Source organism: Psammomys obesus, unplaced genomic scaffold, assembly GCF_907164565.1.
Source record: "Psammomys obesus unplaced genomic scaffold, mPsaObe1.curated_primary_1811, whole genome shotgun sequence".
Classification (NCBI taxonomy): Eukaryota; Metazoa; Chordata; class Mammalia; order Rodentia; family Muridae; genus Psammomys; species Psammomys obesus.
The window spans coordinates 12289525-12311232 of record NW_026596117.1 but is presented as its reverse complement, the minus strand read 5'-3'; the positions used below and the strand labels follow the sequence as shown (position 1 = coordinate 12311232).

Here is a 21708-nt window from a genome sequence, read left to right as displayed (position 1 = left end):
AAATGATTGTGATCCACCTGTTAAGTATGGTTAGACCATACCTATTAAGACCGGTAGCATAGCCAGGGAGTCAGAATGTCAGGCTTAACAAAGTGATGTCTCCCTGTGCTTTTCTGCTTCCTGTTTGCTTTCCTTCCCTCTTCAGTTCCCTTACAGTACTGTGTCCTCCCCGGCAGCAGTTCCTCCAGCTAGGCTTTAACGGATGCAGGCAAAGCACTTTTGTTCAAAATTTAATTTGCAATTAGAAAACCTCTTTCTTAAAAACAAACACTCCTTTCCCTCCCCAAAGCCGGCAAAGTTAACCACGTATCATAGCCTTATAAGAGTCATACAGCACCTTGTAGAAAGTCTGTTTGGGTCGGTGTCACCATTGGCACACCCAGGCTGATATAACCGAAGTAAAAGTAATTACCTGATCAACAATTACTCGCCCATCTCACATACCACACCATGAACACAAGCAGGGCAGGAGAGTGGTCAGTATGTAGAAAAGTTTAAGGGAAAACAGAACAATGAAGTGCTGGGTGGGAGGGATAAAGATTGATTAGAATTACAGACAGATAACTAACATTAAAGTATAGGAAGAACTATTCACATTATAATGGGAGTTTGAGAGGAGCTATTTTCAGCAATCACCTGGAGTCATCTTTTTTCTTGACATGAAAGTAAATGGATCATTCAAATTCTGCTTCCCAGACAACCTTAACTCTTCATGATGACCACGTCAGTAATATTTAAGCAGCCCATTTACTTGTTCTGCCTTGTTAGAAAATGGAATCAAGTCAGGTGCGATGCACACCTTTGCTTTTATCACTCTTGAGACAGGCAGGTGGACTTTTCTGTGTGGGAGGCGGCCTAGTTTACACAGTGAGTTCTAGCCAGTCCACCCAGGGATATATTGTGAGACACTGTTTCAAAAAATAAAACAAAGAAAATACAAGCTGGAGAGATGGCTCAACAATTAGGAACATTGGTTCCTTTTCCAGAGGACTTGGGCCCAATTATGAACACTAATATGGAAGCTTAGAACTGTCTGACACCTTTTTCTGGCCTCAGAGGGCAACAAGCACACGCATGGTGCACAGATATACACACAGGCAAAATATCCAAACATGGAAGGAAGGAAGGAAGGAAGGAAGGAAGGAAGGAAGGAAGGAAGGAAGGAAGGAAGGAAGGAAGGAAGGAAGGAAGGAAGGGGAAGAAGGAGGGAGGGAGGAAAGAAAGAAAGAAGAAAGAGAGAGAGAGGGAGAAAGAAAGAAAGAAAGAAAGAAAGAAAGAAAGAAAGAAAGAAAGAAAGGTGGGAAGGAGGGAGAGAAAGGATAGGAGGGAAGGAAGGAGGGAAAGAAGGAAGAAAAAGGAAGGAAGGAAGGAAATAAGAGTTGAGTAAAAAAACAAGATAAAAGCAAAACAATTCTACATTTAAGAAAAAACTAAGTAGTTAACTTGGTGCAGGTAGACAGGTGGTCAAGGCAAGCACTTAGTCTGCGTATGTTATCATGGCTTCTCTAGTTATTAAAATATGGAAACACTATAGTAATAATGATAAATGAGGTGTGTGTAAACACATATGGTCCCAATAAAAAAACTGTCCAGCTATGGCGATTACACTGAAATTATTTAGTAGGCTTTGTGCAAAATGCACTCTTTTTCTTTTATGAACCTGACATCTAAAGACAAGCCAACTGCATATAAAACTCTAGCTGTGGCTGTATCAAGCACAAGCAGAAGGAGATTAGTGGAGATAGATCTCAAGATCACTAGCTTTCATGTTTTATTGCTGCAGGTGTATAAGAAAAAAAATTCCCCTGGAGATGCACAATGCCAAAATAAAAACTCCAAAGCCTTCTTTGGAATAAAGAAAGAAAAAAAGGCTGCCTCAGAGTTAATTTACTCTGCTTTAGAGTGACATTTGACAAAGTGGGATTTGAAATTAAAACCAGACCAAGTGTATCTCTAAAGCCTACCTGTTCTCAGTCAGTTCCTGCGAAAAGAAAAAATATATATATATATATATATAGAAAAAAAAAAAGAATTGAATCCATACACAAAAGCTTCATGCTAATTCAGGCTAAAAGAATTAAGATGTAATAGTCAAATAAAAGAGTTTCAGGGAAATTTTAAATCAAAGAGTTCTTCAGACTTTCAAACTAATAATGCCACATGGTCTCCAATGCTTACTCTTATTTTAATACATGCTAAGAACAAAATATAAGTGGCAGTAGTGACATTTACCACTTCAACCACAATCAGCACTACCTCCACCAAAGCCACAGGCCCACCCCATCACCACACTGCTGGGCAATCTCCTGCAGTCTATTGTACGTCCAGCAGGGACCCCTACCTACTACAGCCCTTCTGATGCCTCTGCTTGGAGCTCTTAGATCCCATTCCCTCCCTTTATTCAGGTCTCCACTCAAATGTCACTTCTTAAGAAACATGTCATCCAAATTCTAACATATGTTATGGTCTGGATATGAAGTGTCCCTCAAAAGGATCATGCATTAAAGGCTTGCTCCCCAGAGAGTGACATTATTTCAGGAAGCTCTGGGAACTTCAGGGATTAGGCAGCAGATGGAAATAGGCCATTGAGTATCCTTGGGGTGGTATGTTCATTATAGATCTCTCTCTCTCTCTCTGTGTGTGTGTGTGTGTGTGTGTGTGTGTGTGTGTGTATGTCCTCTCCCCTCCTCTGCTTCCCTCTTTCTTCCTCTCTTCCTCTCTCCCCTCCTCTCCTTCCTCCCCCACACTTTCCCTTGGACCTATAAGCTGAAGAACCTCTTCTGCCACATGCTCCCACCTCAAGTGCATGGAGCCCAATGACTATGGACAGACCCTCTGAAGCCATCAGTGCATGGAGCCCAATGACTATGGACAGACCCTCTGAAGCCATCAGTACATGGAGCCCGATGACTATGAACAGACCCTTTGAAGCCATCAACAGACTAAGTCTCCCTCCTTGAAAGTTGCCTTCCCAGGTGTTTTGTGACTAGGCAGAGTCTCACTGATGTCAAATATATGATGCTTTTCTCAACCCTTGTTCCTCATTATTTCCAACTTTATTTTCCATCACTGCAGTTCCCACCAATGCAATCAAGTGCTACAGGGGCCATTACAGCAAGGGCACCAACCAATGAAGCCTCTAAGCCAATTACCATGTGTAACACAATTCATATATTTGTAGATTCAGCTATTGCCTGTTTCCCTTACTCTGAATGTAAGTTCTATGGAGGCAGGAATTCTGTGGCACTCACTGTGCTCTCCCAACCACACGGAACAGGGTTTACCAGTCACATAGTGAGTGCTCAATATCACTGACATGAGCTTTTCTGGATGTCTATGTGTTAAAATTTTCTAATAACTCATCAGAAACTCAAGAAACATTCTTATATGAAATGTGGCCAGGTTTTGTGTTATTTAGATCATATAAATTCATACGCAAATGTGGTCTTATAGACTTTGTACATCAAAAATACCCCAGTAACAATAATTCAAAATATTGAAGATTTGGAGATTATAAGGAAGCCTTCACATGTGTGATGAGGACCCCCAAAATATCAGTTCTGATCCCCTCTGCTGCCCAAGGAAAGGAGAGGAATCCCTCTGAGAAAGCAAATATGCGTTACTGAAAAGTAATGGATTCTTGATTTAAATTACATGCTAGGTATATAAAATGCTTTCATATCTGTCCTTTCAATAAAGCAAAATAAAGTTTCCTGCGAAGATGTGGTAGAAATTTACTGCAACGGTAGTGTGGTGCTTATTTGAATAACGGCAAAACCTAGCATTATTAACATACTGGCTAATAATGAGGTGGTAGGCAGCTGAAGAACAAGACAGACAGCAGTTACTGCAACGATCAAATAAGCATCTCTAACCAGCAGCATGTGGTGCTTTACTGAGAAGCACACAAAGCTACCTTAATTGCACAGGTGTGGAGAGGGTTTTGAAAAGTCAGGCAAGTCTCCTTGGAATCCTATGAGTGAGATAGTCCTGACTATCCAGATGATAACAATTAGTTTATGATATTATATTATTATAATCCTGATAATCCAGACTATCCTCAAGGAAATAAGGAAGGAAAATAATAGCATATTTTATTGAAGAAAAAACTATGGATAAAAGTGTGTAACAGTTGAAGGTAAGGTCCTTCAAGAAGCTGGGTATAGGGTGCCGTTGGTAGAGTGCCTGCAGAGCAAGCATAAGGACCTGAGTGCAAATCCCCAGCAGCCATGTAAAACAGAGAAGTCTGGCTGTGGCAGTGCAGAGACAGATGGACTCCTTGGGGCTTACCGGCCAGCTGGCCTAGGTAAATACAAAAGCTCCAGTTTCTCCCAAAAACTAAGGTGTAGAAGCATTTGGTGAAGATGCCCTGACACCATCCTCTTGAATAGAAGTGTATGCATATCTGTACATAAACACACCCTCCAACTCCTGATTACTGGAGTCCTTGTCTAGTGAACCTGGAGCTCACTAGCTGGCTATGCTAAATAATGTTCTCCGGGGATCTGTCTTTTGCACTTAGTGCTGAAGGTACAGAACTTTACTGGGTGCTGGCTCCTAGCTCAGGTCTTCATGCTTGCAAGGTAGAAACAGCAGCAACACCCTCATCCCCAGCCCCTCACCACAAGTCTTAGCAATTATATGAATTTGGTAATAATCTGGTCTCAGCAATGCTACCGCAGGCTGAGCGGCAATGTCTTCTCACCTCTAACTCCTCCAAAAGGCGGGTCATGACATATCTCATTCAGTGGCTATTTCCAGATTTGAGGTTAAGTTTCTGCTGTTATTTCCCCCTCCCCCCCCGCTCCCTCCCCCAGAACTACCCATACTCATTTCAAATCAAGAGATGCTGTACTAGGAGAGAACAATCCAGTGAAGATTAAAAGGTATTTCCAGGAGGCAAACAGGATGAAAGTAAGAACAGACTGATTTTGCTGGTGGATGATAATTGGGAGATGAGCAGCAAGAAGGCTGCTGGTGATACCTCCAGGCCTTGGAAGAGGCATGGGAGGAATAACAAGGAAACCTGCTTAGCAACAGATGGAACCCACTGTGCCCACTGAATCCTTTTGTTCCTGGTGTACCTGACATTACTTTGAAAGAGTCAAATCCCAATACCAGTGAATTTGCTGGCCATATTGTTTTCCCATCAGGCTCATCACTAATGCAGCTTTTCACACCATGTAGCATGAGGAGAATGGTTTCCAAAACAACCATCTCATCTAGATTATGTCTTTCCGTTTAGCCTTCTCTGTTTCTTTCGCACAGAAAAATGATACAAATTGTAACTGTTCTAAAACAGTGAGAGAATATAAAAAAAGAAATAAGAATCTCAGTGTGAAAACACATAATTGTATTTAAATTGGCAAGACAGTATTCAGCACCTGCCAGAAGCCGACATACATGTATATGCTCTGACATTCTTCAAGGCTCTGATTGAAGAAATTCTTTTTAAATGACTGCAAACAGACTGCTAAGAGTGTTTTCCAAAAAGCTTGTTATTTTTACAAATGGGACCATGGATGTCTATGATAAATCTGAAAAACATTAAGTGACAAACATTTGCTAATAATATCTTGGGCTTACTGTTTTATTTGAAGTGTATATTTAGATTAATAACAGATCATGATAACTTTTCTAATGACAGCTCTGGAAGAAGTGAGGAAAAAAAGACTTGAAACTTCAGCACCACTTAAATTCATTAAAAGTAAAAGGGCTCTTCCAAGCAGCATTTCCTTTTTAGTATTGATTCCAAATGACTTTCCCAGTGCAAGTCAGAACTAGTTCTGGTTACCATATTTAATCATGATTTCAGAGATATGTCAAGACATCAAAGAAATATCATCATAAGTAATGTACTGGGAGAAAACTGGTGCCCAACAGTTTAAAGCCCTAATTTGTACTGTGTCTTGTTTAGTTACTGTGAGCTCTAAAGAGGAATATAACTTCAGTGCTATGCATTTAATTTGGGGTCAGATATTTGCAGACAAGAGGAGAACTGGATTTTGTAAAACTGTATCTACGTTGTTCCTCAAAGGAAGTTTTGGGTTCCCCATCCCCCAAAAGAACATGGACTGGTCACCAGATGTGGAGTCCATATGGCAAAAGCACAAGAGCCCTGGGACAATAAGAATGGAGCTAATAAGTGCAGCAGGCAGGAGTAACACTCTGAAATGACTGACAAATGTCTGGTGCTATTGACTTTCTTGGGGGAAAAAAAACATAAATCACTATTTAAACCTAGAAATATGACTTAGTCAGATTTCTACAAATCTTCCATTTTTTAAAAATATTTCACTTTGAAAGGAAATGTACCCATATGTAGTTCATTACTTGGTCTGAATTAAAGTTCATGTGAACACTAAAGGAAACTGACCTAGGAATAGGCAGAGACAGCTCTGGCTGGCACAGTGAAGCTGGTTCACCTGAGCTCTTAACTCCATTACAGCAAACCAGTGGCCAAAGCCAGCACACTCTGAGTCCAGGTCATCTCTAGAACTTCATCTGTCCTCCCTGAATGACACATCCAATGACAGATGTGTCCCCAATATCCAGCCCATCCAAATAAAAGATCCCATGATGTGCCATACGTTATTGGATGTGCAGTTCTAGCATTATTAGTTTCTGACTCTCCCCAGCTAGGAAGTTTCCTTCTTTCAAAACATAGGTTACATGCCAGTTGCTTGTAGAAAACCTCTGGATAGCCTAGTCAATGATATGACTTCATGGGCTAGATGGCCCAGTGTCTGTGAGTGCTTGCTGCTTTCCCAGAGGACCTGAGATTGGTTCCCAGCATCTGGGTCAGGTGGTTCATAGCTGTCTGTAACTCCAGCTCCTGGGGATATCACACCCTCTTCTGACCTCCACAGATACATGTACACATGTGGACACATGCACACAGACACACACATATATGTAAATAAAAATAAATCTAAAAAATTTATGTCCACAGCATCCTTTGTGCTCAAGAGTGTACTGGTTATCCTTGTTTGCTGGTTTTGAGGTTTGTTGGCTTGTTTGTTTTTGTCACCATATAAAATCTGAGAATATTTTTCTATGTCTGTGAAGAATGTACCTGAAATTTTGATTGGTACTGCTGTGAGCTACTGAGAACCATCTATACCTGGACTTCCAGGAGATATGACACCCTCTTCTTATAGCCTCCATGGGCACCAGGCATCCAGATACAATACTCATCTTTATACATGAAACAAAACTAATTTTTTTTAAAGTATAGTGGGCATGGTGGTACATGCAGAGAAGAAGGAGGTGGAGAAGAAGACAACAACAGCTGTGAGGTGAAGCACCCTACCTTATTTCAAACTATACCATGGAGCCATAGTATTATAAACAGCATAGTACTGGCATGAATACAAATACACAGTTCAATAAAATAGAGCACCCAGATGATAATAAATTAAAAAGAAAATACAGCTCCCTAATGTTTGACAAAGACACAAAAAATATACACTGAAGAAAAGCCAGCACCTTTAAGGAAAAGGTGCTGGGCAACCTTGATTTCAACATGGAGAAAAATGAAACTCGACCCTCATCATTCATCATGTATAAAACTCAACTGCAAATGGATCAAGGACTTCAACATGAGTCAGATAGCCTCAAGCTACTGGGATAAAGTAGAGAGTATGCTTCGATTTCAAGGTGTGGACTTTTGAAGATCCCCACAACACAAGAAGAAAGGCCAACAATTCAGTGGGATCTCATGAAGTCCAAAACATTTACACAGCAAAGGAAACTATCAATAAAATGACAAGGCAGCCCACAAAATGGGAGAAAATCTTTACCAGCTGCACATTAGACAGGGGATAAGTATCTAAAATACACAAAGAACACATAAACCTTAAAGAAAAGTTCTCAAGACAAGAATAAAAATTGCTAGCACATACTAGCAAAATACAGATAAGTCAAAATAGAAAGGGAGAAGACTGGGTGCAGAAGAGTTCAAGCACAGATGGGGTGGGAAATAGGGAAATGAGGTCCTGGCTAAAGATTAGCCAAAATAAAGTCTGTGTGAAAAGGCTACATGGAAGCCATGATCCTCCAACCCAAGGAAAATCTCCGTAAGTGGGAAAAGTAGAATACAGGGGATATGAAAGGAAAGGGAGAGTTATATAAGGTTAAGAGTTTAAGTGGGGATACAGCAATTGAGAAGAAGATAGCAGATAAGTTGGCCAAAACCAGTTGGTAAGGTAGGTGTGTATATGTGTGTGTGTGTATGTGTGTGTGTGTGTGTGTGTTTATATCTCCATTTTGAAAAAGGAGTTAGGGAATAAGTTCCCTAAATGGGTAAACAATGCTGATTCCCGAAGGAACGAGTTACTAAATGAAAATATCAATGCTAGTTACTGTGAGTCATTGGCCAAGGAGGCCCCAGAAGCAGTTTAAATAGCACAGGCTATTGTCATAACTCTTGGCTGCCCATCATAATTAGATGGTGTCTTAGTGAGGATTTTTATTATTGCAACAACAACAACAAAAAAAAACCATGACTAAAAAGCAAGTTGGTAATGAAAGGGTTTATTTAGCTTACTCTTCCACATTGGTGTACATCAACAAAGGAAGTCAGGACAGGAACTAAAGCAGGGCAGGATCCTGGAGGCAGGAGCTGACGCAGAAGCCAAAGAGGTGTACTGCTTATTAGCTTACTGAAGCAAGCTAGTAAGCAGCACTTACCGGCTTTCTCAGACTACTTTCTCATAAAAACCAGGACCACCAGTCCAGGGATGGCACCACCCAAAAAGGGCTGGGCCCTCCCCCATTGGTCACTAATGAGAAAATGCCTTACAGCTGGATCTCATGGAGGCATTTCCTCAACTGGGGCTCCTTTCTCTCTGATGGTTCTAGCTTGTGTCAAGTTAACACAAAACCAGCCAGAGCAGATGATAAGATCCTATAGCTAAGGACACCACTTACTTTGGATGTAAGACCCAGAAATCAATCTCAAATTAACCAGAAACCTTCTCCCTGCTGGTTATTTACATAATGCTGGAAGGTGATGCAGGCTGCTGAAGAAAAAAAAAAGTTATTAACATCCTTACCCATGCTGACCCTGGAAAGCCACAACACTAACCTGCTGGTAAGATGTGCTCAGTGGTACAATGGTGGCATGGCAGCTGTGGAGTAACCAACTCATTAGATTTGATATCTGATTAGATACGAGGCCTGCTCCACAGAAGGGATTATCTGGTACTATAAATGTCACAAAAAGTCAAGGAGGTGGCAAGGGAGATCATAGGCCTTAGGACCGATCTGCTATTGTTGTTTTCCTAAATGGTCATGTCAGATTGTATTCTAAATATTTATATTTATACTCATGATTTTTTTTTCTCCTCTTAACTTTGGTCAATAAAGCTTCTTTTGGGCAATAGTTAATGCAGGGACTCATACTGATCACGGCACCAAGTGTAAATAACTGAGAGTGTAGCTGTGGACCTTCAACTTTCTACCATCCAGAGCTCAGGGATCGTCTTGGAAGAGGGGTTAGAAAGAATGTAAGAGCCAAGAGTTAGGAGGAGGGCTGTGCCCTGCTCACTTCTGGGCATGGCAGGCTGTCGTACTCAACTCACAGCAGCTGTGGTTACTTGCACAAGATCAAGGCCATCAAAAGTCAAGCACAGCTGGGGAGAAGTCCCTGAGGCTCCACCCCCAGTTGCAGGATCTCCTTGCAGTTGATGAGTGCTTCTCGAGGGGGAGCTATCCTTTGAAGATGCAGCTGCCAGGAGGTAGATCATGCAGCACTGGATGGTCACACACCGGGTGCATATGGGCAGCAGTGACGGAACTCAATGAATTATTAACTACAACAAGAAATCATGCCTCTTAAAGGGAGATGGGATAAGGGGCACCAGAACGATTGGAGGATGATGACATGAATGTATATGGTCAAAGAATAAACAGTATTTTACGAAAGAAAACCATGTCTTTAAGTTGTATCTAAGATGTCCTACAAATAGACATGAACAAGATAGTTTCTCCAGGGGAAAATAATTTCAAAAGAAACTTCATTACACAGTGTTATTTCTCTTATTCCTTAGACATCTAAATGTGAGGGCTAGGAGTGTGGCCCAGTGGTAAAGTCCTTGGCTAGCATGTAAAAGGCATTGAGTTCGATTCATAGCACTCCTAAAAAAAATTATAGAGTTAAAAAAATGAAAAGAATAATCTTATCCATCACTGGTATAGCCAGCATGGTAGATTAGGAGCAGAGGTTGAGGACAGAGGAGTCGATGTAGTGAGACACACAGCGCTATTTTTTTCCTTTTGGTCAAGGAAGCCGGACTGACTGCTACTCTAGGTTTTCACCAAATGAAGACCCACCCACATGCCTGCACCTTCAACTACTGCAGAAAGCCTGCACTTCATGCACTTTTGGTAGCCCCCTAACACACTAAGAAACAAAATTGTCCATCGGAGTTTACTTTGCCTGATTACTGACTCTGGTTTCCAGCTGGAATAACACATGATGTCATCACTTTCGAGATGAGCCTGGTTTAAGAGCAATAGTTTACACGACCTACATTCTGAGTTCCTTTCTAATCAGGTGCTTGGCACAGATTCACCCCCTTCTAACTTGACAATGCCTCCACACTCAACAAATGCACAAGAAGGTCTGGAACATTGTTTCATATTTCATACTTTTCTCTCTCTTTCTCCCTTCAATAGTCAAGATAATGCTGCTTTAGTTACTATGCTAGAAAAGACATGCATTAAAATAAAATAGAATGTAAAAAGCAGGTGAAATTGATATCCTCGTAGTCAAATGTGTTGGGGCTCATACGGTCCAATCAAAGACTTGCTAAGGATTAAAAACTAAGTCAAAAGTCTAAGTTTAGGGAGGTGGAAGAGACAGACAGCCCCATAAGTAAAGCTCATGCGTGCAAGTACAGTAATGGGCAACACTCCATTTACTCATGGATAAAACTCCACTGTGTAAGCACAAGGACTTGAATCAGGTCCCAGAGCCATGTAAAAGCCAGGTGCGATGGCTCAGAAGCCAGGTGCGGTGGCACAGAAGCCAGGTGCAGTGGCTCAGAAGCCAGGTGTGGTGGCTCAGAAGCCAGGTGTGGTGGCTCAGAAGCCAGGTGCAGTGGCACAGAAGCCAGATGTGGTGGCTCAGAAGCCAGGTGTGATGGCTCAGAAGCCAGGTGTGGTGGCTCAGAAGCCAGATGTGGTGGCACAGAAGCCAGGTGTGGTAGCACAGGTGTGTAGCCCAGAACTGGTAGATGGGAGACAGGTAGATGCCAGCAGCCTCACTGAACAGACAGTCTGGCCAAAATGGTGAGCTCTGGGTTCAGGGAGAGACAGTTCCCAAAAATAAGGTGCGAAATTGATAGAAGAAAACACTCAGTGTGGACAGCTAGCCTCCACATGCACACACAAGCATAACACACACACACACACACACACACATACACACACACTTTGATACTTTGATATCAAGTATCAAAGAAAAATTAATTGGAAACACTGGATTTTAGTGATACTGCTAGTCAAAGAGAAAGTTACTGATGACTATAAACAGCATATTATCTAAGGTTGTCTAGACTATCATATTCTTACAACTCCTATCCTCATACCTAAAAACAAGTGTGAGAAAAACTAATCAACACTCCTTCTGGTACCTTACCCCAGTACAAATGCTCTAGGACTACGTGGTTAAAAGGGGGTTTTAGTATCAGACAGTGTGGTTTGCAACTTAGCTCCCATATTAAGCTGTTAATAAAACTAAGATTTTATTAACAAATGCACTAGCAGTAAGATCATGGTCAAACTCATAACCTATTCTCAAGCTATAATTAGTTCAAATCAATAGTTCATGAAATTTATTTAAAACTGGTTTTATTGGGGGCTGGAGAGAGCTGGCTCAGCAGTTAAGAGCTCTGGCTGCTCTTCCAGAATTCAACTCCCAGCACCCACACAGCAACTCACAACTGTTTGTAAATCCAGTTCAGGAATCTGACGTTCTCACACAGACATGAAAAACACCAATGTACATTAAATAAATTAATCAATAAGTAAGTAAATAGATAAATAAATCTGGTTGCTTGAAATTTGGGCTTATTTTTATTACAAGGGAATAGTAACAGAGCACTGAGACATGAGCTAGGCTGTGTTCAGGCCTGTCCCTAGAGATACTGCCACAGTGCTGATAACACTGCTATCTGATGCCCATTGCACGGTAGAGTCTGCGCAGTCAAGGAACCCGGTGGCTTTCTTGTTTCACAGCTTCCCTGTCTGCAGACCTCATGTCCTCAAGAAACGGCAATTTCGTGGAATGAAACAATTATTTTGAAAACAGCTTTCCAGGTTAGTTTTTTCTTCTATGATTTGGAAATGCCATATCTTTTGGCAAAGTCAAGTGCTTCTCTGGAGAGGTGAGAAGGTGATGGAGAAAAAGACAACTTTTTCACACTAGTCAATTTTAAGGTTTATTGATTCTCCTATTTGTAAGTAAGACAGTGTCCCCACCACCACCAAACCAGGTGTTCTTAACTGAAAACAACAACAACAACAAAAAAAAAGTTCACAATTAAGAGTGTCAGTTAAGAGTGGTATCATGTGAGCACCTGATGATCTTTTATGTTAAGCTTCCTAGACCTCTGTAATTCCTAATGCTCTTCAGGACTTTGGAAGAACCTTAAACACCAGCAGCTTGGATAAATAAATCTTATATAGCATGAATATACTGCATAAATATAGAGAAAAAAACAACAGCCTAGGTGGTGGGAGGCCAAAGCCCTAGGCCTAGTGCTCTCGGAACTATGGTACAGGGACTCAGGCAGCCTTCCTGTGACCTGTCCTCAGTCACAGGCAAGCCTGGACCAGGGCAGGCCAGCGATGAAGGACAAGGCAGCTTCAGCAGCTGCACACGGACAGCTGGCTCCAAGAGAGGAGAGGAGGCAGCAGCGGGGCAGATCCTCATCTTGGAGAGGAACAGGAAGCACTGCTTGGGGGAAGGACCCTTCCAAGAAGAAAACAGGTGGGCCAAACCCAGCGGGTCACCCCAAATTTACCCATGAAGTCAAGTATCACTGTTAGAAGGACACCATGGGGATGGTGAGAGCAAGGCCAAGGGTGTGCTAAGGAAAGCCCACAGAGATCTGCTCTTCTCTGATGTCTCTCTCTGGGATTGTTTTCTTTATTTTTTCACGTTTTATTTATGTGTTATTTTTATGAGGGTGGATATTCAGCCTGCATGTATGCCTTCACACCACATGTGTGCAATGGCCCTAGGGGCCAGAAGAGGGCACCAATAGCCTGAGACTGGAGAGACAGACAATAGTGAACTGCCACGTGGGCACTGGGACTCAAATCTGGTACCCTGGAAGAACAGCCAGGCTCTCTAACCTGCCGAGCCATCTCTCCAGTCTTGGGATTATTTCTCAGTGTATTTTGTGAAAAGCACACTCTACAACTGTCCTCGGGGGAAAAAAAATCCTTCTCTGGAACAGCACCAAGGCCTGAGTTAAGGGATCATTGTTTTCTCCTTCTTTGCTCAGTCTTTATTCAAATGTTATCATCCGTGGCTTGCAAAGGGCAACAAAACTGTGGGACATAAAGACTCCGCTATTATGGCCTTTGGCCAAAGAAAAGCAGCCTGGTCGGAACTTCTTCCCAGAAAACCTCAATCTTAATTATTATAAATGGCTGAAAACAAGGCATAATAAAACAGGACCTCCCAGGGCGATGGCCAATCAGGAACAGTGCAATAATGACCATTATATTTCCGAGCCAAGCCATGTGGTTTGAAAGCTAACACAAGCATCAGGGAATTCAGAAGGTAAAGCCACCAGTGTTACAGGACTAGCAGATATACTGCTATTTAGTTTACCAAATGTAGTTTGTTTTAGAAAAGGGTAATCTAAAATTTAATAGATTAAGAAACCAAACTTTACCCTTAAAAAACTACTTAACAGCTTTAAAAATCGTGTGCTTATTTTTTATTGATTGCAAAGACAGATACAATTTAAACTAAAGCAATATTATACATGTATTACCTTGAATTGATTTATAATTCATTTAGATTTTCATTTAAAACCTATTTTCCAAAGTTGGGTGGTTTTATATAAAGCAACAGCAAAGAAAGGATAATACATACATACATATATATATTTACAAAATGTGTGCTATAGGAAGTATAAACACAGCTGCTTCCTCAACTCCATTGCTTGCTAGCATTTTATAACCACCGTAAATTATATTACACCCAATAAAAGCTTTTTTTCCGGTGACAATTAGCATAAAAACATCAGCTATATACTGAAGACTTAAGGGAAAATACTGCTGAGTATTGTCAAACAGTAACTTTTAAAATACAACCTTTTTTTCAAGTGGCACTCATTTTTCTTCAATAAATTTTAATTTAGAAAAAGTACAGGGGAGAATATATTAAAGGCGTTACTTGCATAAAATAAGTTGACATTTTAAACATGTTTCTAATCTGAAAAAAAAAAAAAAACAAATGATGATTCCTGTTTATTGATCACTCGCCATATGCCTGGCACTGAACTTCGTAATGTGTACCTATGCTTCATTCAGTCCTAAAACAACACAAAGAAAGAGCTGCATTCATAATTCTGTTTCACCTTCTTATCTAAATTTTCTTGCCATATTATAAAAATGAAAAATTCCACATCCCTAAAGCCAAGGGAAGTAAATCTAGGTTTTGATTTAAGAGACTAACACTGTCGTCCTAGTAGCTACTGCTGCACAGCATAGCAGTTCTAAGTAACAGCAGGGGAGCACATATTTCAAACAACCTGCTGAAGGACATGCTAAGTTTTTACCATGAAAACTATGTACCCAGCAGGGTATCAAAGCAGATGCTGAGACTCATAGCCAAACTTTGGGTATAGTACAGGGAATCTTATAAAATAAGGGGGAGATAGATAGAAAGACCTGGAGGGCATAGGAGCTCCACAAGGAGAGCAACAGAACCAAAAAATTTGGACACAAGGGTCTTTTCTGAGACTGAGACTCCAACCCAGGACCATGCATGGAGGTAACCTAGAACCCTGCACAGATGTAGGCCATGGCAGCTCAGTGTCCAAGTGGGTTCCCTAGTAAGGCGAACAGGGACTATCTCTGACATGAACTCAGTGGCTGGCTCAGTGGGAAGGGGAGGAGGACCTCCCCTATCAGTGGAGGTGGAGAGGGGCATGGGAGGAGATGAGAGTGGGAGGGTGGAATTGGGAGTGAATGAGGGAGGGGGACTGCAGCTGGGATAGAAAGTGAAAAAACTATAATTAATAAAAAATAAATTAATTTAAAAAGTATCAGAGCTATGTTCAATCTGACTTGAATACTACATGGTGTACACATAAAACATCTATGCATATGCACAATTTTTGGTGTTTTATATATCAGTTAAAACTAATTTTAACACATTTTTAAAATAACCAGCACAGGTGCTGGAGGTGTGGCTTAGCACTTGAGAGCACTGGGCGCTCTTTCATATGACCTAGTCAGATTTCTAGCACCCTCTCAGTGGCACACAACCATGAGTAAACTTCAGCTCCAGGGGATCCAACACCCTCTTCTTGACTCCATGAAGAAAATGTAGGCAAAATACCCACACATCGAAGATAAAACAGTACAGTAATTTTTTAGAAAATCAATGCCATAGTTGTAAACTGAAAAAAAATTAATTTAAAATAATATAATTCTTTAAGAAAAAAAAGTTGCTTTGTGATCACATCCATGATTAGCATCACAAGTCTCTGTGTGTCTGGGTTCAGCCTGTGCTGCTTGTAAACAGAATTATTTGACAATTACTATACATATGCTCAACACATAAAGTACCGCTGTGGCCCCTGGGGATAGAAGAGAAGGAATTAGGAAGACCTTTCATCTCCTATTTTTAATATAATTTTTGCTGGATAAACATGAGATTTCCCCAAGGGTTAATCTTGAATAAGCTCTTAATTAAAAGCCTGATTCGGTATATTTGTATTCCAAAGCCTGAGTTGCAGTCTTTGCAGCAGACTCCAAATTCTATCAGTGAGGCGAGTGGGTGCCATGTGCCACTTTTCCAAGATGGGAGCTGTTTTTCTATGACTTAGGCCATGAAATCACCTGAAGTTGCAGTGATGGAGGCCCAATGAGCAGAGTGCAGATGCTGTGAAAGAGGCCCAGTGGGCAGTGTGAGGTTGCAAAGATGCAAGCCAGGCCAGCAGTGTGATGTGCAGTGATGGAGGCCGGGTGGGCAGTGATGGAAATTAGATCTCAAAGAAGTAATCAACCCTCAGCTCTGGCTGAGATTTCACAAACCCTTGGGATAAAGCTAAATGTTGCCCTTGTTCTCAAAATAAACTCAAATGCTCCACTTTCTAACCAAACCTGTAAAAGGATACTGAGTATATATTTTGACTTGTTACACTAATGGGTGAGTGTGTGCCATATAAAATAAATGTTCATAAACAAAGAGCAATTATGATGGCTAGTTTATAGGTTTGTATAGGCTAAAACCCCAAGGAGACAGACCAGCCAGAGCAATATGCACCTAGAATCACAGTAAATCTTTGATAAGTTCAGTTTTATTCTTCTGTCATTTTGCTCACTTTTTATTGAAGGGCCACTCTGATACCACCACATCTAATAAACAATGTAGAATTCAAATAGTTCATTACAAATGAGATAACTAAGAGTTGATATTTTCTTTTTTAAATTTTTATTTATTTATTATTTCTTACAATTTAATCACTTTGTATCCTGGCTGTAGGCTCCTCCCTCATCTCCTCCAAGTCCCACCTTTCCTCCCCTTTTGCCCCTCCCCTAGTCCACTGATAGGGGAGGTCCTCCTCTTCTCCTACTGACCCTAGCCTGTCAGGCCTCATCAGGACTGGCTGCACCCTCTTCCTCTGTGGTATGGCAAGGCTGCACCCTCACCCCCTGAGGGAGGTGATCAAAGAGCCAGCAACTAGAGTCCATGTCAAAGACAGTCCTTGCTCCCCTTACTAGAGTACCCACTTGGAGATGGAGCTGCCTATGGGCTATATCTGAGCAGGGTGTCTAGGTCCTCTCCATGTGTGGTCCTAGGTTGGAGCATTGGTCTCTGAAGGACCCCTGGGCCCAGATTTTTTGGTTCTGTTGCTCTCCTTGTGGAGCTCCTGTCCCCTCCAGGTCTTTCTATCTCTTTCATAAGATTCCCCTTCTTTCATAAGATTCCCTGCACTCTGCCCAAAGTTTGGCTATAAGCCTCAGCATCTGCTTTGATACCCTGGTGGGTAGTCTTTCAGAGGCCCTCTGAGGTAGATTCCTGTCCTGTTCCCTGTTTTCTCCCTCTTCCGATGTCTGTCCTGTTTGCCTTTCTGAGTGAGGATTTGTCATCTTACCCAGGGTCCTCCTTCTAGTCTCTTTAGGTGTACAGATTTTAGTATGTTTATCCTATATAACTCAAAAAGTTAAAAATGCAAATATATCCATACTTATCACCCTGTACAAAACTAAAGTCAAGTGGATCAAAGACCTCAATATAAAATCAGACACACTAAACCTGTTAGAAGAAAAAGTGGGGAAGAGCCTGGAACTCATTGGCACAGGAGACAACTTCCTGAACAGAACACCAACAGCACAGGCTCTAAGATCAACAATCAATAAATAGGACCTCATAAAACTGAAAAGCTTCTAAAAAGCAAAAGATATTGTCATCAGATCAAAATGATACCCAACAGACTGGGAAAGGATCTTCACCACCCCTATATGACAGAGGGCTAATATCCAGAATATATAAAGAACTCAAGAAGTTAAAAAGCAATAAATCAAGTAATCCAATTAAAAAATGGGGTACAGAGCTAAACAGAGAATTCTCAATGGGGAATATCAAATGGCAGAGAAACACTTAAGGAAATGCTCAGTGTCCTTAGTCATCAGGGAAATGCAAAATCAAAATAACCCTGAGATTTCACCTTAGAATTTGTTTTAAAAAATGTTACTCAATAAATAAAAGTGGAGGAAAAATAACCACACCCAGCAATTCAAACAAGAGAAAAGATGAATAGCCAATATATATGAGCTTCTCAGGCTTATTAACTACAATCATACAAAATTTATACAAAAGGCAGTGACAGACTGCTCTAAGATATGGGTAATTTGGATAATACTGAAATGTTGGACACCATGCTGAGAAGCAGTCATCCTTTGCAGAAATATCACCTACTGCAACTTGATACTTAGTAAACTCCACACTGTGAGTAGTTCTTGGACAAAATACATGCCCTGAGGAAACAGTTCCTCCATTGGCTTCTGAAGACAGGGTAGAGGGCCCTTACACCTGCTTCTACATACACCTCTTCAGTGGAACAGCCCAGATCTACACCTCTGTGGTTACACACTTTGTTTGTATACTCATGGCATGGAATACATGAACAAACTATATATATCACTTTGGGTTGTCTTGAAAGTAGGAAATTGAGAGGCAAAATCAATTATTAAAGGATATTTGCAATATAATATAACTTATGCAAAAATTAAAACCTATAATAACTGTGCTGTACTATTTATATAGAAAATAAACATTTAGAGAAAATAAAAAAAACAAGAAATAGAGCAAGAAGTACCTCTACGGGAAAAAAGAAAAGGATAAGGGAAAATCTCTATTAAAGATGCTTCATTTATTTACTTCTATTTCTTTAATTAAAAGGTCTAAGAGTAATTATGGAAAAATGGTAAATTATATTGTACCTGAATGGAAAGTGCATACATATTTGTCATGTTATATAAGTTTATATTATATAACATAGACTGATTATACAATATAAACCATATAATCTAAATTATTATATAATATACTTCTAATGTACAAATGCTTTATAATTTATATTTTATAACATAAAAATACACATTTTTAAAAGTTTCCTATGAAGATATTTCATAAATCACAGAAAGTTCTTCCCCAACAAACAGACCTCACACTAAACACTACAAAATAGAATTTACCTCCCTTCATTTGTTGTTAATCATTACTGTAAGGAATATGGTCTACGTTGTTTAAAGATTAAAGACTGGATAGTGCCAAAAGAATTTAGGAACCTGGAGTTTCTTTCAGGAAAACTTGCAAAAATTAAAGACTATGGAGATCTACAAAGATCCAAAAGTCATAAAAATGAAAGGTTTCCAGAAGTTAGCAAGATGACCAAAAAAAAATTTCTTATAATTTAGAAGTCAAAGATAACAATGTTAATTTTTTATGAAATGTGAAAATGTTCTGGCTGAACTTTAACTGGGTGGCATTTAGAGGCTCTTATGCAGGGCATATGCTTATTTCTTTTCCTATTGCTGTGATAAAACACCATGACCACAGGGCAACATACAGAAGGTAGGCTTTATTTGGGCTATAGGAGTAAGAGTCCATCACTACCACAATGGGGAAGGGTGGCAGCAGCTGACCGCTCACATCTTAAAGCACAAGCATGAAGTAGAGAAAGCAAACAGGGAATTGAGTGTGGCTTTGACACCTCAAAGCCTGTTCACATTGACACACTTCCACCAAAGCCCAGTTTCGTAAACCTATCCAAACAATGCCACCAACCAAGGACCTAGTATTTAAACATCTAACCCTACTAGGAACATTCACATTCAAACCACAACTGCACGTGAGCAATATGATTGCTCAAATGATAACAGATATCAAAGTATTTTTCTGAATGTCAAAACTCCAATTAGTAACATATTACCAAGTTCACATAGCAACATACCTGGAGAAGGAGCCTTTCAAATGCCAGAAAGTTATCCCACTTGGCAGTCTGAGGGTGCTTCAGAGTTTGAGCTGTGGCCATCCCAAGCTGTAGGAGCCCACAGTGATTTGTAAGAGCTCTAAGGTTGTTCTTGAACAGCTGAATATAGGACATGAGCTGCCCTGGAGTGACTCTTCCTGGAGAAACATAAAAAGGTATCAATGTACCCTCTTCACATTACGGAAAAATGACAAGGAGCCTATGAACAAAGCTACTGTCTTAAAGGTGCACAGAATTCCAGAGCTAATCAATTTTTTGAAACTATTATGATTCTTCCAGCAAGGCAAGGACAACAGCAAAGATGATCATATTTGCTGCGTTTGCAAGGAAAAGAAAAAAGAATTCAGCCAACTGGCCAAAGACATATTGAGAGTAGAACTCATTTGACAATTCCCTAGTATCCTGGAAAGTTTTCAAATATTTGTTGATCTCAACATAGAGTATCTATGCATGACATATGATACAAGAATCAAAGAGGTACATAGAAAGCTTTTTAATTGTGTGTACATGTATAAAAAAGCATGTTAGGATTATGGCTAAAACTTTCACCACTGGTATCAAGAACTTCATAACTGTATTCATGAGGTTCAAGGCTGTATATTACACGGAACAAAATTCTCTGAATTTCAACTGCTTATTGTTATACTCACAGTTATTTTAATTGTTAACAAAACCACCTGCGTTGACTCAGCACCTGCAGGTGCTTAAAAATAAAAATAAAAAAACCTCTTCTGACTCTCAGGGCAACAACAGGAGGCAGCAAACTAAGCCCATACTCATCTGTTAGCCTCACCAAAGGCACCCAGAGAGAGCTATCTGCCAGTGTTAGCCAGCAGATACTACCTAACAAGAAGATTGTGATACTCATAAAACAGACCTGGGCATTAGAAACTTAAAATCTTCAATCATGTCTGCTTTTTAAAAATAATTTCGTGGCAAATGGTGGCATCTAGAAAGGTCATCCTGAGTGAGGTATCCCGGAAGCAGAAAGAAACACATGGTATACACTCACTTCTAAGTGAATACTAGACATATAATATGGAATAAACATACTAAAATCTGTACACCTAAAGAAACTAAGCAAGAAGGAGGACCCTGGATAAGATGATCAATCCTCACTCAGAAAGGCAAATGGGATAGACATCGGAAGAGGGAGAAAACAGGGAACAGGACAGGAGCCTACCACAGAGGGTCTCTGAAAGACTCTACCCACCAGGGTGTCAAAGCAGATGCTGAGACTCATAGCCAAACTTTGGACAGAGTGCAGGGAACCTTCTAAAAGAAGCGGGAGATAGAAAGACCTGGAGGGGACAGGAGCTCCAAAAGAAGAGCAACAGAACCAAAAAATCTGGGCACAAGGGCCTTTTCTGAGACTGATACTCCAACCCAGGACTATGCACGGAGATAAACTAAACCCCTGCACAGATGTAGCCCATGGCAGCTCAGTATCCAAGTGAGTACCCTAGTAAGGGGAACAGGGACTGTCTCTGACATGAACTCAGTGGCTGGCTCTTTGATCACCTCCCCCTGAGGGGAGAGCAGCCTTACTAGGCAAAGGAAGACAATGCAGCCAGTCCTGATGAGACCTGATAGGCTAGGGTCAGATGGAAGGGAAGGAGGACCCCTAGCAGTGGACTTTGGTGAAGAGCATGGGAGGAGATGAGGGAGGGAGGGTGGGATTGGTAGGGGATGAGGGAAGGAGCTACAGCTGGGATACAACATGAATAAACTGTAATTAATATAAAAATAAAATTAATATTAAAAATAATTTTGTGAAAAGATTAAGAAATACTAAAGTTCCTTTTTATCAATGTATGATGGTAAGCATCTAAGAAAAAGAACAAGAAATGACTATACCTCATGATTTTCTCTGGTTCTTCAACAAGGTACAGACTCATCCTAATGTCTGTCTATCTGTCTATCTATCTATCTATCTATCTATCTATCTATCTATCTA

General features: G+C 40.6%; 1 protein-coding gene across 2 annotated transcripts in view; it reads right to left on the bottom strand.

The window, feature by feature from the left end:
* The window catches only part of Scfd2 (sec1 family domain containing 2), a 247815-nt gene that overhangs the window by 180150 nt on the left and 45957 nt on the right, over positions 1 to 21708 (bottom strand). For both annotated transcript variants that reach the window (XR_008722761.1, XM_055629303.1), the window contains exon 4: positions 19713 to 19888. Coding sequence is in view for 1 of the 2 variants with exons in the window: in XM_055629303.1 (XP_055485278.1) it covers positions 19713 to 19888 (176 nt within the window). In the remaining variant the exon portion in view is untranslated. The remainder of the gene's footprint in view (positions 1 to 19712; positions 19889 to 21708) is intronic.